The sequence below is a fragment of the Glycine max genome, chromosome 18, assembly GCF_000004515.6.
Source record: "Glycine max cultivar Williams 82 chromosome 18, Glycine_max_v4.0, whole genome shotgun sequence".
NCBI lineage: Eukaryota > Viridiplantae > Streptophyta > Magnoliopsida > Fabales > Fabaceae > Glycine > Glycine max.
In genome coordinates this window covers 15101144-15116794 of record NC_038254.2, presented here as the reverse complement: position 1 = coordinate 15116794, position 15651 = coordinate 15101144, and the positions used below count along the sequence as shown (strand labels likewise).

General features: G+C 32.0%; 2 protein-coding genes across 2 annotated transcripts; both read right to left on the bottom strand.

The window, feature by feature from the left end:
- Window positions 1-2857: 2857 nt before the first annotated feature.
- Window positions 2858-4116, bottom strand: LOC100796682 (probable membrane-associated kinase regulator 6). The gene is made up of 2 exons (XM_003551921.4): window positions 3489-4116; window positions 2858-3145 (listed from the first exon to the last, which is right to left on the bottom strand). Exons 1-2 carry the CDS (start codon window positions 4114-4116, stop codon window positions 3138-3140), a joined length of 636 nt encoding a protein of 211 aa, XP_003551969.2. The 3' UTR covers window positions 2858-3137.
- A 7127-nt stretch (window positions 4117-11243) lies between these two features.
- Window positions 11244-13727, bottom strand: LOC100785782 (uncharacterized). The gene is made up of 3 exons (XM_006603201.1): window positions 13198-13727; window positions 11479-11822; window positions 11244-11374 (listed from the first exon to the last, which is right to left on the bottom strand). Exons 1-3 carry the CDS (start codon window positions 13725-13727, stop codon window positions 11244-11246), a joined length of 1005 nt encoding a protein of 334 aa, XP_006603264.1.
- Window positions 13728-15651: the final 1924 nt, after the last annotated feature.

The following is a 15651-nucleotide window of genomic DNA, read 5'->3' as shown; positions in this document are numbered from 1 at the left end:
TATAAATATTAAATTCATAAAAAAACCGAAAATGTTAGTTTTCGAGAGAGACTTTTTTAAGGTCGTGTCAATTTTCAATAAGAGAAAGAAAATAGATTATTTTCAACCAATTTGAACAAAGGATACGTGTGAGTAGGATGGGTAGTATTTCTATGAGCACAAGTATATACAATGCAGCGACATATTGTCCTCACTGACAATAGGCAACGTTTCAAGATGCAAAGTGATAATCACGTCACTTTCTAGCGATTCATAATAGATAAGGAAGCAACAACTCTTATAAAGAAAACAAAGAATGAAGAACTGCATGAATTATTTCTCCAACATTATTTCTCCTTCGTGCCCTCCTTGTCTTCCTTAATTAATACAAGGGTATCTCAAAAGTCTCATGTGAGCACGAGAAAACTTAATCTTATATATAATTTAATTTTATATAAATAGTCAAAAATGATTTTATATAGAATTATTCTTAATTTGTTTAAGATTAAAAAAATATAAGATTATATATTGCCATCACTCCTACGATCTCACCCACATGATAAATTTATATTTGTGTATGTCAAAGTCACTTTTTTTTTTACATTGTTTAACACGTGTCTACCGACTAAATTTATCTCAAAAGTGCTGTCCATATGAGAGTATTTCAAAAGGTGTAATTTATGTTATTTGGTTTTACAAGCTTTCAAGTGTTTAGAGGGATATGATACACGGAAATTTCATGGATTTTTTTTTCCCAATGTACAACAAATAATGAATTTTTGGATTTTTTTCATTAATTATTTTCGGAGATTAAATTTAATGTTGAATTTGAGCTAATACCCTCTAATGCTAAATTTATCCTAAAACTCGTTTATTTTATTTTCCAATTTTCTTATTTAAATGTTTATTTGGAATAACCTTTTTACAAAAGCCATATTTTTGTACGCTCATTTTATCTCTTCCTCTTTTATAAATTTTGATTTCATATCCCACACAAAGTATGTGTTTGGATTCTAATCAAAGACACATAAATGGACAAAATCAAGTGAGTAAATAATATACATAAGTACCATTTGGAAAGTTCCTGTATTGTACCTCTTGAAAAAAAATATTTACAAATGGTGTAAGTGTTCACGACTTATATTTCTTAATTAAGTAGTTTAGGATTTAAATTCTAACTTTGAGTATAAAATAAATTATATTAAAAAATATCTATTTTATATATGCTCATGGTTCTCAACAAAAATTAATTCCTACTTTTCATATTCACATGAATTAATTGCTGAGGGACACAAGAAAAATGCAAATTAGTGAGAGAACAGTCCCTTACAAATCCTCGTTATTAGTGAAGAACCGTTCTCTCATTAAATCCAAGTTGCTAATTAGTCACAAACAAATTCTCTTACTATTCCTTGCAAAATGTCCTTTGCCAAGCTCTCGTTATCTATCACCGAAAGTGTTACTTAATTGTCTGCGTTAATCCCATGCTAATTCCTCACAACATGCTCCCGTTAATCCTTCTCTATTCTTTTGCCAAAATTCCTCATTATTCACTCGCACTACATGACTTATGTTTCCTCCGGTTATCCTTTATTATTCCCTCACAATACATACGTGACTTATGTTTTCCCTCTCTAATCCTTCGTAGACGAATTAGAAAGAAAAATTTTCCCTCACTAATTCACGATTTTCTTCTTGTTGACATCAAACTAAACATGTTAATTTGTGATTTCAAATATTGGATCATGATTTTCATACAAGGCAACAACAAAAAGTCACAACTAGATTAAAAATTCCTATCATATAAAATATATTTACAAAATCTTGCATTAATTTAAAACTGAGAAAAAGGGCATGTCTTGACTGACTGAAGTTTTCTTTACACGTACAAATTAATATATTTGATAAATTTGTTAATTTTGATAATAATTATCCTAAAAGTAAGTTGATTTTTAATTGATTAACAATAAAAAAATTGAGCTATAAAATAGTTTTAAACTATTAATCAATCACGGATTATAATTTATATGATTTTTAAAATAATTATTATAAAAATAAATAAAAATTTATATAATTTTTAAAATAATTATTATAAAAATAAATGAATACATGACCCTTTACAATATGAATGTATAATTTATTTTCTTTTAATTTTATTCTTATTATTATTCAAGATAAGATTAAAATAATACGGTATAGTTATGATTTAATAGTTGTATCAGTTAAAGATAAAATGCAAATCAAAGTTTCCACACATCATCAACAGAGCTGGAAAACAAAGTTTAACATATTGGTTGACGTTTACTCAGTTTGTCGCTTGCCAAAATGGTTCAGATCGACTCCAGTGGAGTCTCTCCCCTGGTGACTTGCTTTCTATTGCAAACATTCCCTAGCTACTTCACACCTGGAGAATAAGATCCTACTTTTGAATTGACAAAGTACCCTAGTGGTTGTTGGTAGCAAGGAAAAATATCCTCTAGTGACAATTCTGACAAGGGAGCAATCAAATAAGATACTATATATATATATATGTATGTATATATGTATATGCAGCACTCCATGTCTTGTCTTCTTACCTTGTCTCACCATGGCACAAGAGGTTTCCACAATTTAAAAGGGGCCTTGAGAAGGCCCTTTGGTATTCTTTGTTAGCCAAAAAAGCCTGTTATTTCTTAGTGGTAGCTCTTATTGAAGTAAATGCTCTTATCATGGTTCATAATTTAGACATCCTGTTCTCTTGGAGTATGTGTGTGCTATAAGTTCATGTTCAAGGCCTCAAGTAACCTTATTAAGTGGTTCTTAGAAGCACTTTCAGTAAAATCTCCACCAGCTAAAATTTTGTTGGCATTTAAAGAGAGCAATAAAAAAGAGCGAAGAATAAGAAGAAAAACGTCGTTATCTTTAATATGAACACAGTACACAGTTTGTGCTATAACTCATATCTATACAAAACCATGAAACAGTAGGATCCAATCCAACATTTCTTATAAACCCCACAGTTGGTATCTGCCAAAGCACCTCTTCTTGTTTAAGCAAAGAAATAAAAATAACTTTCAAGAACAAGAGAGAAATGATGCAAAGAACCAGTTGCCATGCTTAAACAGCTACCACCCATTTCAAATAGCTCTACAATTTTCTTCTTTTTATTTGAGGAGGGATCATCTTTCTGAAAAACAGGAAAGTTAACTTGCAAGGTTAACAAATCATACACAAATTGAGAAATAGAAAAGGTTAAAATATGTTTAGTCCATGTACTTTCAGTAAAAAATGTTATTAGTCCTCCTACTTTAACTTCGATCAATTTAGTCTTGAACTTCAGAAGAATAGAGGTTTATTTCCTTATTAAAGACAGTATTCACTGCAAAGAGGGCAAAAATCACTGTTTTTTGTAAAGTTCAAGGACCAAATTGATGAAAGTAGAATTTCCGGGAAAAAAACCAAGTCTTACGGGAAGTACAAGGACGAAAACATATTTTACCCTAAAAAAATTGGGAAAAGCATAAGCATACCTATTGATCTTTTGCAGTGGAGGACTGCTTCATAGATTGAGTTCTCATGATCAAGCAAAGCACCAACAGGATTGACAGTGCTTGATTTTGGAGACGGTTGCTGTGAACTGCTCCAGCTGCTATTAACTAGCCACTCTTCTTTATCAATATCATCAACTTTAGTACTTTTCCTTGAGCTTCCAACTTTCTGGCATAGTTGGTTGACATACCTAGAAAGGTTTCTCAAGGTTCTACAAGTAGAAGTTTTCCACTTTGTGAGGAAACCATGATGAATTTGCACAGTTCTTGGAGAAACAATTCTTGAAGAAAAGGAAGAAATAGGCTTGGATTGTGTGGAATTTGTGGTGGTATCGCAAGACTCTAATGTGGAAGGGCCAGCAAATAGTGGTTTGATAAGGCCATTAGAGAAGAGTTCATCAGCATGAGAAAGAACAGCAGGGGACTGTGTGATGGAAATATCAAAATTGAAGTTTTGCCATTCTTCCATTAATGGATAATTGGTGGTGCCTTCACAGGAATTGTAAGTGGATTCTCTTAGAGGCTCCTTGAGGTCATTTGCAAGGGGTTTGCAATTTGGTAACCAGCTATATGAGAAGCTATCAGTGGCTAGAGGCGGTGTGGTTTCCATTATTTGGTAAGTTATGATGAATAAAAAATTTATATACAACAAACACGTATTGGTAGCTTATAATGACAAAACAATGATGACCACAAGGGGAAAGTTCGTCTATTCTATCAAGGTCAAGGAGGGGGACAAATGGAACAACATGAGCAATAAATTGTATTGACTTTAAGTAGTATGTTCAACATGCTTTCTCATCTAGTTATTGTCTTCAATTTTTATTGGACAGACACATGATAAATCATAAATCAACCCTTGTGAAAAAATAGGATTTAAAGAAAATGAGATAAGCATTTTCGTTTGAAGTAACTTTCTGTCACACCAAACAAGAAATGAATGCCGTGTTTATGTGTCAAAGAGTGATTAAGAATCGTCATACATGAAGAGCAAGATAATTGCCATACTGCATGCAGGGCAGGGTCTGAAAATATTTATTGGGATAGTCAAACTATAAGATCAATGAAAGTTCAAAGCAACAAAAATAAGTTTAGATAAACTTTCAACAAGTAATTATAGAAGAAATAAAATGAATAAAATTTCTTAGGTAGGTTAAAGAATGTTTTTGCAAGATATGCCGGGTAGTTTTTAATTTTTTTTAACTGAAAAATTTATTTAATTGTTTGGTAATACAAATTTTTTTATTAGCTTTTAACGTTTTTTTTTAGATTTTACTTAAAATAGTGTTTTTTAAATGCTAGCTTCCAATTTTTTATATATTTTTTTTAGTCCTTAAATATTTATTCGATTTCCTTTTTAATCTTTTTTATTTAGGGTAAATTTTTTATTATTTTTATCTTTTACGTAATTTTATATTTTTTTAACTTTTTTAACAAATAATTTTATCAAATACTTATAATTTAATGAGATAACTTTTTAAGTTTTAACTAACATTTAACTTCCACCAAGTTTTGTCAAACATAATCAAAATTAACCTATTTATCTCATTTTTATCATAAGCTCTCATTTAACTTTTCCATGAAAACTTGTAAGCTTATATGTTCTTTCCTGTAAGATTTAATTCATATGTACTATCAATCAATGTATATTGTTATTTCATTACATTCAATGATATGATATGGCCGAAAAAAAAAATTGAGCTGGCAAAATGAGCTGGCCAGATTTTTGTTCGACCACAATTTTGCTAGCCCAATTTAACTTGTCTAGCCTGTTAGGTCGGGCTAAATTAATCTTCTTTTTTTTGTGTGTGTGTGAACATATATGTATTTTGTAAGAAAAAATATTGAGCAAAATAAGTTTGATAATTTTCAATTATACATTTCATAAGTCTTAAGTCTTGCTAACCTATTTGTCCCATCGAATCAGGCTAAATTGGCTCAATTGTTTTCAGGCCTCAAATTAAAGATCACAACTCGGACTAAACCTGGTCCATCAAATTGAACCAATTTTGCCAACTCTAACATAATATATTCTTATTAAATGTTTGTATGAAAAAAAATTATAACGACGAATTAATTTTCTTTTAAGTTAGAAATCAAATAATATCTCAAATTCCGAACTCCTATAAATTAGAAGCTAATTCAAATTGGACCTGAAAACGTAACAATATAAAATTTCACATTTGCAAAATAATTTTGGGCAACCAACCACATTTATCTTAACCAGTACAAATGTTTTTAAAAAACTTTGGGATAGCCATGGCTCCACCACTGTCTACACGTCGAATTATTTTTTAAAATGATAAGTATAGAAGATTTTTTATTCTATACATTGCAAAATATTCACACAAGCTACTGTGTTGTAGGTTCAAATTTCACAAGGAGCACATGAAGAAGTGATAATTATAATGAGAAGAAAATGAATTACCACACTTTGTGACGCAAATTTAAAGCAAATAAACCTTACAGGTGTTCATGTCTATTCCAATAAAAAAAATGATAAAGTGATCTAAAAGTTGTATCAAAAGTTTGAAATAACCACACATGAAAAACTGTAGGATGTGTGCTTATAACAGACATGAGATTAAATTGAGTAGGAGCATAAACTTGTTCGCCTAACTTCCCCAACAAGAAAAGAATAACAGACCAGAAGAAAGTCTGGCCGCCACAAAATTTAATAATAATAATAATAATAATAATAATAATAATAATAAATAGTTTTTTTTCAAAAAAAAAAATATATAATAATAGTGTAAAATATTAACATCTAATAATAAATTATCATTTATAAGTTGATTGACTTTAAGTATAATAACTTTAAAAATCTTACCAATAAAGATTGATACTCATATCTCATGCTCATGGATTTTGTTATGGACGTGAGGACTTTGTTAATAAGTAAACAACGATTTATAAGTACTTCTGTAAAAATTTATTAAACTTTGAGTTATGATATCCAATTCACCTAAAACTTCTATGATGAAAAAAATACTTCAAAGATCTTACCTACATGATTATATATATATATATATATATATATATATATATATATATATAATAACAGTGCAATGTATAAAAAAAAAATAACGGTGGATAGAAACTAAACATAAAACAACGAAAACACAAGACATAGAAAAGGTGAATGACTATGTCTCACCAACTAGCTTAAATTTGCTTTCACATAGATTTTGAAAAGAGATTATTATCGTGGTTCCTGACCCAACCCCTTTTCTTCTTTTGTATGGATTTCACAAGGAAGAGAGAGAGAGAGAGAGAGGCAGCTTCTTGTACAAGATAAACTTTCATTTTTTGAAAACCTTGATCAAATCAAACTCTGCCGGTGCAATTGTCCATTTAGATAGTTAGGTTTCTAAGTATGTTAATCCAAGTTTGGTTCTTAACAAGATGTTACACTCACTTCAGGGTCTCTGCCTCTTAAAGGGATTAATCACTAAGAATACCTTGCACCAAAAAAAAGTTCAAACTCAGCCACATTCTCTCAATTGTCGTTTTCTGTTTAAAGAGAACGAGTGGAGAATACCATTTACTAACCATAATAATGGTTTACCTCACAAAAAAAAAAAAAAAACTCATAATAATGGTTTCTTTTGGTTGTTCAGAAAATAAAGGGAATAAAAAAGATAAAAGTTAACTTTTGGAAACAAAAATTCATTTTTTTTTCTTTCGTCTTCAATCTAGATTTCTGAATTTGCTTTTTCCACTTATCTAATTCAATGTTGTGGATCATAATACATCATTTGGAGACTTTTCTAAATTCTAACTTTCTTAATTAGATATTTTCAATATTTTTTTTCTCTTCACTGATTTTAATGTTCATTTCACAAATAATTGCCATTAAACAAAAATATTTCACCTTTTGGAGACTTTTCCAACTCTATTAGTTAGACTAGACATTCTCAATACCTTAATTTGTAATTATGCAAAAAAAAGCTACCTTTCAATTGTCTCAAACTATTTCCTTTTTTATGTTTATTTCTATATTTATCTTTTTTTTTTGTAATCATTGTATATTTCATCTTGTTAATTGTGTTTGTCTTTCGATCTCTCTCTCTATATATATATTCTATTTCTAAATTGAACTTCAATAACTTTTGAAATAAAATAATCTATAATTAAAACAATATTATATTAAAATTCAAATTATTCATTATAAATTTAGATATTGAAATACATTTATTTATTAAAAATTAAATTATAATAGAACATATATTAAAAATATTTATTTATGATAAAATTTAATTAAAATAAAATATATTTTTTTCCATCAAAATAGTCAAAATTTGGTTTTACTCAATTATTTTTTACCATGTTTTTACCGTTTTAGTCTTTAAATATGACGCATATTACAGTTACTTCAACTCAGTGTCATGCCATCTGACTAGAGGTGGTAGGGTATATTGTTAGGGGGTTTTGTGGGATGGGTTAGAACGAGTTTGTTTGTATTCCTATTCTGTCTATAATTTTGTTTATGTCAATTTTGTGAACATGAATTTGACCTGATGCTCGACAAATATGAGACAAGATTTAATAAACCTAATTTTTTGATATTGGATATTAATCTAAAGATTGCTTACAGTAAAATTGTAGAATTAAAAATGTATATAATTACAATTAAGATATATTTAATATATATTTTAAGATAAATAATATCAATTTAAATATAATTTCATGTAAGAGAAAACATTATTTATTAAGTCAATAAGTTATATTATTAATAAATAATTATTTAAAATTATACTTTTTCAAAAAAATATTTATGCTATTAGACTGGATTGAGATGACCCAGAACATATCTAAACTTGTCGTTAAAATTAGATCTAATTTCTTTAACAAAAGTCCGTCAAATCGAACAAAAATCCCTAATTCATATTGACCTTTCCCAAGCTGCTCAAGGAATCTGCTTCCCCTGATGCAAGAAACAAAGGTGTCATGCCACCTCGTATTAGTAGCCCATGCATCAATTCTACGTTGTCTCGTTGTTAGCCACCTGAGCACAACACTGAGTTGAATTAGCTGTGACATGTTTCAGATTTCCATGGACTTGACAAAAAAAAAAAAAATGGGACCGAAATTTAAAATATATTTTATTAGGATGAAAATATATATTTTACTCACTTAATTATCTATATCTATACTAAGTCTTATAAATGAGATGTATATGAAAAAGGCTATTGTGCCCATGCTCCAGCTGTTAACATGTGTCCAATTTATTGATTTTTTGGGCATTTCTGCATCATACTTCCAGCTCTGTTGGTTGCTCCACGTATTGTTGCATGTGTTTTTTTTTCTTAAATTTCTTATAGGTGTCATGTGTTGCTGCATTGCCCGTCCATTCTTCACCAACTCCGTTTCCTTTCTTTCTTCTTCATTGCATTTTGCTTTCTTTCTTCTTCGTTGCCTTTGTTTCTTCTTCATTTTGCTTCCTCCGTTTCTTTCCTTTCTTCTTTTTTGTGTTTTCTATGTCAGGTCTGGGTTTTATTTTCTTTATGCTTAAATACTTAAAGTTTCCATTTTTATTTATAGCTATTATTATCCCGTTTTGGTTTTTCCCATTGAGCTTTTGTTTCATCGGTTTTGGTTTTTGCTGTCGGGATTTTGTTTCATCGATGCATGCTGTGTTTCACAAGGAATGTTGTTTGTTTTTGCTGTTTTGGTTTTCGCTCTTGAGCTTTTGTTCCATGCATGCACAATGTGTTTCACACGAAATGTTGTTTCAATATGCATGTTTGGTTACACATGCATGTTTTTTGGTGGGGTTGTTGATTTGTTGTTCACAAATGTTTTCGGCTTTGTTTGTGGTTTTTCAATAACAATAACTGATATCTTTGATGTTGTTTGGTATTTGACAGACGAATAATGACGTCGAATGTTTCCTAATATCTATGCATGTTTAGTTGTTACCTTTTTTTCCCAATTCTAGCTTACCTGATGTCATTTGGTGTATGCTTTGGTTGTGTTATAGGCATGGTCAAGAAGATTTCCGAATAGGTAAGTCTTTCATAGAAGCATGAACTGACCTATAATTGCAATGCCTTTAATGTTTTCTAATGTCTATGCATGTTTGGTTGTATCTTTGTTAATTTGATTTGGTGTATGTTTTGGTTGTTATTTAGGCAGGGTGAAGGAGATCACAAAAAGGGTAAAATATATCTATATTATGTATTCTATATTCTATGTCTATCTATATTCTCTCTATATCTATACTAAGTCTTATCAAAGAGATGTATAGGGAAAAGGCTATTGTGCTCATGCTTGAATTGCTGACATGTGTTGAATTTTTCTTTCTTGGTTTGCTTGGTTATGATTATGTTTGCCACATGGGCACACAAACGGTTCTGTATAGACATTTGTTTTCTTATGGCACTGAATGCAAGCTACATAACACCATGAATGATTGTCCATAACAATTGTTGTGAATTTGTGATTGTACCAACAGTTAGACAAATAAACTCCTGCAGGAAATATCACAGGCGTAAAATTCAGCAGGAGGCAGGCAAAGAAGCGATTAACAGGTAAACATAAATAAGATAATTATTTCACAAATGTTGTTTATCTCATAAATGGTCTTTGCGTCTGACTTGGAAATGGATGTTTCCCTTGATGATAACTGAGCAAAACCTGGAGGCTGTGAACTCCACTCGGAAGGACGTGTCAAAACTAAGCGGGTCTCAATGCCCAATTATGAAAGTCTTCCATTTTGTGGTTGGTTTTGCATGTAGATTTTTTTGGGGTGTTGTTTTGATTTGGTGTGTCGGTTTTTGTCGATGTTGGTCTGCCTTATGAGTTTTCATTTTGTTCCATGCATGTTGGCTTTGTTTCATGATTAATATTTGTCCTTTTGCAAAACGTACAATATTGTTTTTTTTGTACGTTGTTGGTTGCTTATGGATGTTTTTTTGTGGTGTTGAGTTGGTCCTAATTTAACCGGTTCAGGACAATCAGAAAATAGGCAACCTGTTATTCTTTTGTAATAATTCTGTTATGTCTGATGTTATACCATGTAGCCGATGGTTTTCTTGGTGATTGTCTCATCAAATACGGGGCATTGAAAGTTACTATTGTGGCAATGGTCCATGTGCTGCCGCCTGTTCAATTTGTTGTTTTTTTGGCACATTTCCACTTGGGTGCAAGTTTCAACTTTTTTATGGATTCCCGGTCATTCCCTCAACTACTCCAAAGCTTCTTTCTTTGTTTTTGCTTCATTTGCTTATTGCTGAGTGTTGGATGCTGCTTTACTTGCTTCATTTCCTTGCTTTCTTTTTCATGCAGGTATCTTGAGTTCCAGTTTAGTTTTCCTCCTGCTGACACATGCAATTCTGTGTTCTCCATATGAGGTTTTGCTTTTGTTCCCTTCCTGCTAAGTTTAGTTGCATATGTATGTTTTTTGGTGGAATTGTTTATTTTTTGTCATCCAGGTAGTCCATGAGGCTGTCTTTTGCCCTTTCTCATCACAAGTATAAGGGTTGTTTTTTAAGTTATGCAGTTGAGGTTAATGTCTAATATGTTTTATGACTTATTCATTTTCTTATCAGCTTTATTAAATTGTTTCTGTCATTTATTTAACTTTATTAATTATTCTACATTTTATTGTCGGGTATCATATATAGTTTGTTGCTTTTCTTCTTCAGCAAATCCAACTTATGCTTCTATTTCTGCCTGCTGCAGGATGTTATTCATCCTTAGTTAGCAATTCTTTGCTAGCTTCTAAGTTGGCTATTAATCAGCCGGTGGAATGGAAGCAACAATTAAATCAGAGGTATTTTGCTCATCTTTTATGCATTTTGGTCTGCCTTTGGTGAATTTATTTGCCAAGTTATTAATGACGTATTTTGCTGAGTTTAACTCTCCTGATAGTTTTGAATGTCCACCAAAGATCTTACTCGTCTTGGAATAGACTCTGGTGATGATAGTTCTTGATCTTGTTGTTGTGGTGGAGGTGAAGGTGGTTCACCTGGGTCTTCTTCCTCAGCTTCTTCGTGAGGTAGTCGAGCGGGTATAAGAACGTTCTTCTCCACTTTTTCTTCATCCCAATTCCAAGAAGCGTACTCATCAACTTCAACATCTCGACTAATGACGAGTTTCTTAGTTTGCAAGTTGTAGACACGGTAGCCCTTAGAGATATTGCTATACCCAAGGAAGATACCTCGTATAGTCTTGTCTTCAAGCTTGTGCCTCTTCACGTCTGGAATATGAATGTAGCATATAGATCCAAAGACCCTTAGGTGCTTTGCTGATGGCTTCTTTCCGTTCCAAGCTTCAATTGGAGTCTTGTCTTTTACAGACTTAGTTGGACATCTGTTGAGTATGTAAACAGCAGTGTAGACTGCTTCAGCCTAGAATGTGTTAGGTAGTCTCTTCTCCTTGAGCATCGATCTAGCCATCTCCATAACTATGCGATTCTTTCTCTCGGACACTCCATTTTGTTGAGGAGAATATGCGACTGTAAGTTGTCGCTCAATGCCTTCATCCTCACAAAATCTTTCAAACTCGCGAGAGGTGTACTCTTTGTCGCAATCACTTCTTAGTACTTTTATCCATTTTCCACTTTGATTTTCAGCAAGGGCCTTGAACTTTTTGAATACTCCAAAGACTTCTGATTTTTCTTTTAGAAAATATACCCATGTCATTCTAGAGAAGTCATCAATGAAGAGTATGAAGTACCTGTTGTTCTCATGTGATGGCATCCTCATTGGTCCACAAACGTCAGTATGTATCAGCTCCAATAGATCTTTCGCTTTCCATGCTCCGCTTGTTGAGAAAGGAAATCGGTGTTGCTTACCAAGGAGACATCCTTCACACACTTCATTGTTCTCTTTTATGCTTGGAAGATCTCTCATCAGGTTCTTCTCATGTAACAACTTCAAGGCATGTGTGTTGAAGTGGCCAAATCTTCGATGCCATAGCCATGAATCATCAACTTGTACCTTCATGGCAATGTTTGTTGCATATTTTAAATTTAGAGGGAAGCTTCTATTGCTCTTATTCATCTTTACTTGGGCTATCTCAGACCTTTTATTTTTGTTGTCTAAGATTTTGCATACACCTCCTTCAAAGTGAAGTGTGTAGCCTCTCTCCATCATTTGGCCAATGCTTAGAAGATTTTCTTTTAGGCTGGGAACTAGTAAGACATCATGGATGAGTCGCGTACCTTTATTTGTCTCCACCATGACAGTGCCTTTGCCTTTTGATTCAACCACACTTCTATTTCCCAGTCGACCTTTGACTTTGACAGACTCATCAATACATTTGAAAATAGTCTCATCCTTGGCCATGTGATTGCTACATCCACTATCCAAGTACCAGCTTCCTCCCTTTTCTTTTATTGAGTCTTGAGTGGCGTAGAATGTACATTGTTCTTGATCATGCTCCTTTGTGATATGCTTGATGCCTATTTTTGTTGCGACAATTTTTCTCTACGTGCCCGAACTTCTTGCAATGGTTGCATTGTGGCATATTACAGAACCAACAATTTTTCTCTACGTGGCCTTGCCTTTTGCATATATTGCATGGAGGATTTTTATCTGTTTCGTTCTTAAGGAAATTCCTAGAACCTTCTCTTCTTCTGGAAGTTTCTCCATAATTTTTCTTTCCTCTATTTTCTTTGTTTTGGGGCTGAAATTTAAACTTTGACTGGAAGGAATTTTCAATTGTATCTTCTTTATGCCTATACAGTCTTTGCTCATATGCTTCAAGAGAGCCCACAAGTTCTGTCTCTGATAGAGTGGACAGATCTTTGGTTTCCTCAATCGTTGTCACGATTGGGTCAAACTTTTGGGGCATAGTAATTAGAATTTTCTCAACAATTTTCTTGTCAAGAATATCTTCCCCAAAAGCTCTCCTTTGACTAACTATTTCTTTAACTTTAGAATAGTAATCTTTAACTGTCTCAGACTCCTTCATCTTCAATAGTTCAAAATCTCTTCTTAGAGATTGATGTTTAACGGCACGTACCTTAACACTTCCTTGAAACTCCTCCTGTAATGTGTTCCACGCTTCTTTGGCAGTCTTAGCTCCCATAATTCTTGGGAAAATTGGATCAGTCACCGCTTGTTGCAAGGTGAACAACGCCTTTGAATTTTTCTGTTTATTTTTCTTCAACTCTTTTTCTTGAGATGCATTAAGAGCTGAAGTATCTGCGGGAATGATGAAGCCTTCTTCTACTATGTCCCATAAATCTTGAGCTGAAAAATATGTTTCCATTTTAACACGCCAAAAATCATAATTTTCACCATTGAAGATAGGGACAGAAATAGTTGACGATTCAGTAGTGTTATCCATAGCTTAGAAAAAAATATTATTAAAGTGGGTTAATAGTACAAAGGAAATTTTTGAAGTAGTTGGGAGGATTTTGGAATGGTAGGTAGGTAATATAACTACGCCCAATGTATGACCGAACGTAGCTCTAATGCCACTGTTGGTAGTTGGTTAGATGATAGTTGATGGTTGATAGTTTTAGAGAATTGTTTCAGAAAGAAGGCTATGTCATTGATTTCTTGGGTTGATCCATTACAACATACCAATTTCCTATTTATAGGCTCAAGTCACCAACCTCTCAATGGTGGTGAATGTTTCTACATTACTTTAAGTCTTTCTAGAGTTTTCATGATAGAGTAGTATCATGATAGTTCTAGATTCTTCTATCTTATACATACACTTATAGTTCTAGATTGTTCTACCATATTCATACACATTATAGTTCTAGATTGTTCTACCATATTCATACACACTATAGTTCTAGATTGTTCTACCATATTCATACATATTATATTTAAGAATATTCTAGAAATTTGTAGCAATTTCAACAGTACTATGTACATGGTCTTCAAATCTTAAGAAGGTGATTAACAGAACATATTTGATCAACTTCGTGAATGCTCTTCCAAAACTTACAACAATAAGGAGATAATAGAAAGCAACCAAAAGTCGAATACAAGTTCTAATTTGTAAATATATATTCCCATAATCAGTTCGTTTGACCCTACCAAATTAACAGTGCACAAAACCCTCAACCAATAGTACCAGTCTCCACCTACCACACTAACTCCGGAAGAAGATCTACAATAAAAGTTAATGGCTAATTCAGGAGGCTAACCTTTCGTGACTAACGGTGTAGAGGCCGTGGAGAGTGAGACTCGAGAAATGCCGCCGCGGAGAGTGGGAATGAGGATTTGAGGTTAAGAGTGGGAGTGAGACTTGAGAAGTGCTTCCGCGGAGAGTGACAGTGACAGTTAGAGCCGAGAGCTGAGAGTGATGATTTGAGGTGGAGAATTCTAACGCTGCAGAGAGAGAGAGAGAGAGAGAGAGAGAGTGAGAGTCATAATGAGCGCGAAAACAAATTCTAAATAGGACAAACACGACAACATCAACTTTTTATGTAAAACTAATGTTAAGCTACATTAACATAGGTTTTCAAAAATCAATCTTAACAATTCTATAATAACATCAGTTTTTAAAAAAATCAATATTAACCAATTCATGTTAACATTAAGTTTTTTTTTTAAAAAAAAAACTATACTAACGAGTTCCTGCTATTTATAAATATATCACCATATTTTTATTAACTTTAATTTTTAAAAAAATCGATGTTAACGTAGCAATGCTAAAATCATTTTTCTAGTAGTGATTAATGATAATTATAATTAAAGATAATAAAAATAATAGATAAAGAAAGATCGGTTAAACAAATTTAAAATTACGTACAATTTTTATATAAGGATAGCCAATTCCTTCTCTTAAAATCACACACATAAACGGTCTCTCTTGATATTAATGGATTGCTCAAGAATTAAAAAAAATGGAGAAATTCTTTTGATGTAATTAGTAAAGAAGAAAAATAACGAAGAACACAAATTTCTTACTTCGAGTAGGAATGAAACTATGTTATTCCTAAAGTACAAATGAATAAGTGTGTGTAGCCTTCACATTTTAAAATTCGGCCAAAGTATTTTAATCGAAGAAATTGACGTTAACTTTCACTTTTTCTATCTCCCTGAATGATGACATGCGTTAGTTGTATATATTGGGATGAAGATGTATGTGTGTATATTTAATATTCAGTTCAAGATTGAGTTATTATTAATTCTTTAATTTTACACTTTTAAGGAAGTTGATATTTGAACTGTAG

Coding starts and splice junctions, on each gene's coding strand:
- LOC100796682 (XM_003551921.4), bottom strand. CDS start 4,116: ATGGAAACCACACCGCCTCTAGCCACTGATAGCTTCTCATATAGCTGG.
- LOC100785782 (XM_006603201.1), bottom strand. CDS start 13,727: ATGGAAACATATTTTTCAGCTCAAGATTTATGGGACATAGTAGAAGAA. Junction 11,823..13,197: donor GAAGCATATGAGCAAAGACT/GTATAGGCATAA, acceptor CATACTCAACAG/ATGTCCAACTAAGTCTGTAA. Junction 11,375..11,478: donor AGCTGAGGAAGAAGACCCAG/GTGAACCACCTT, acceptor CAAAACTATCAG/GAGAGTTAAACTCAGCAAAA.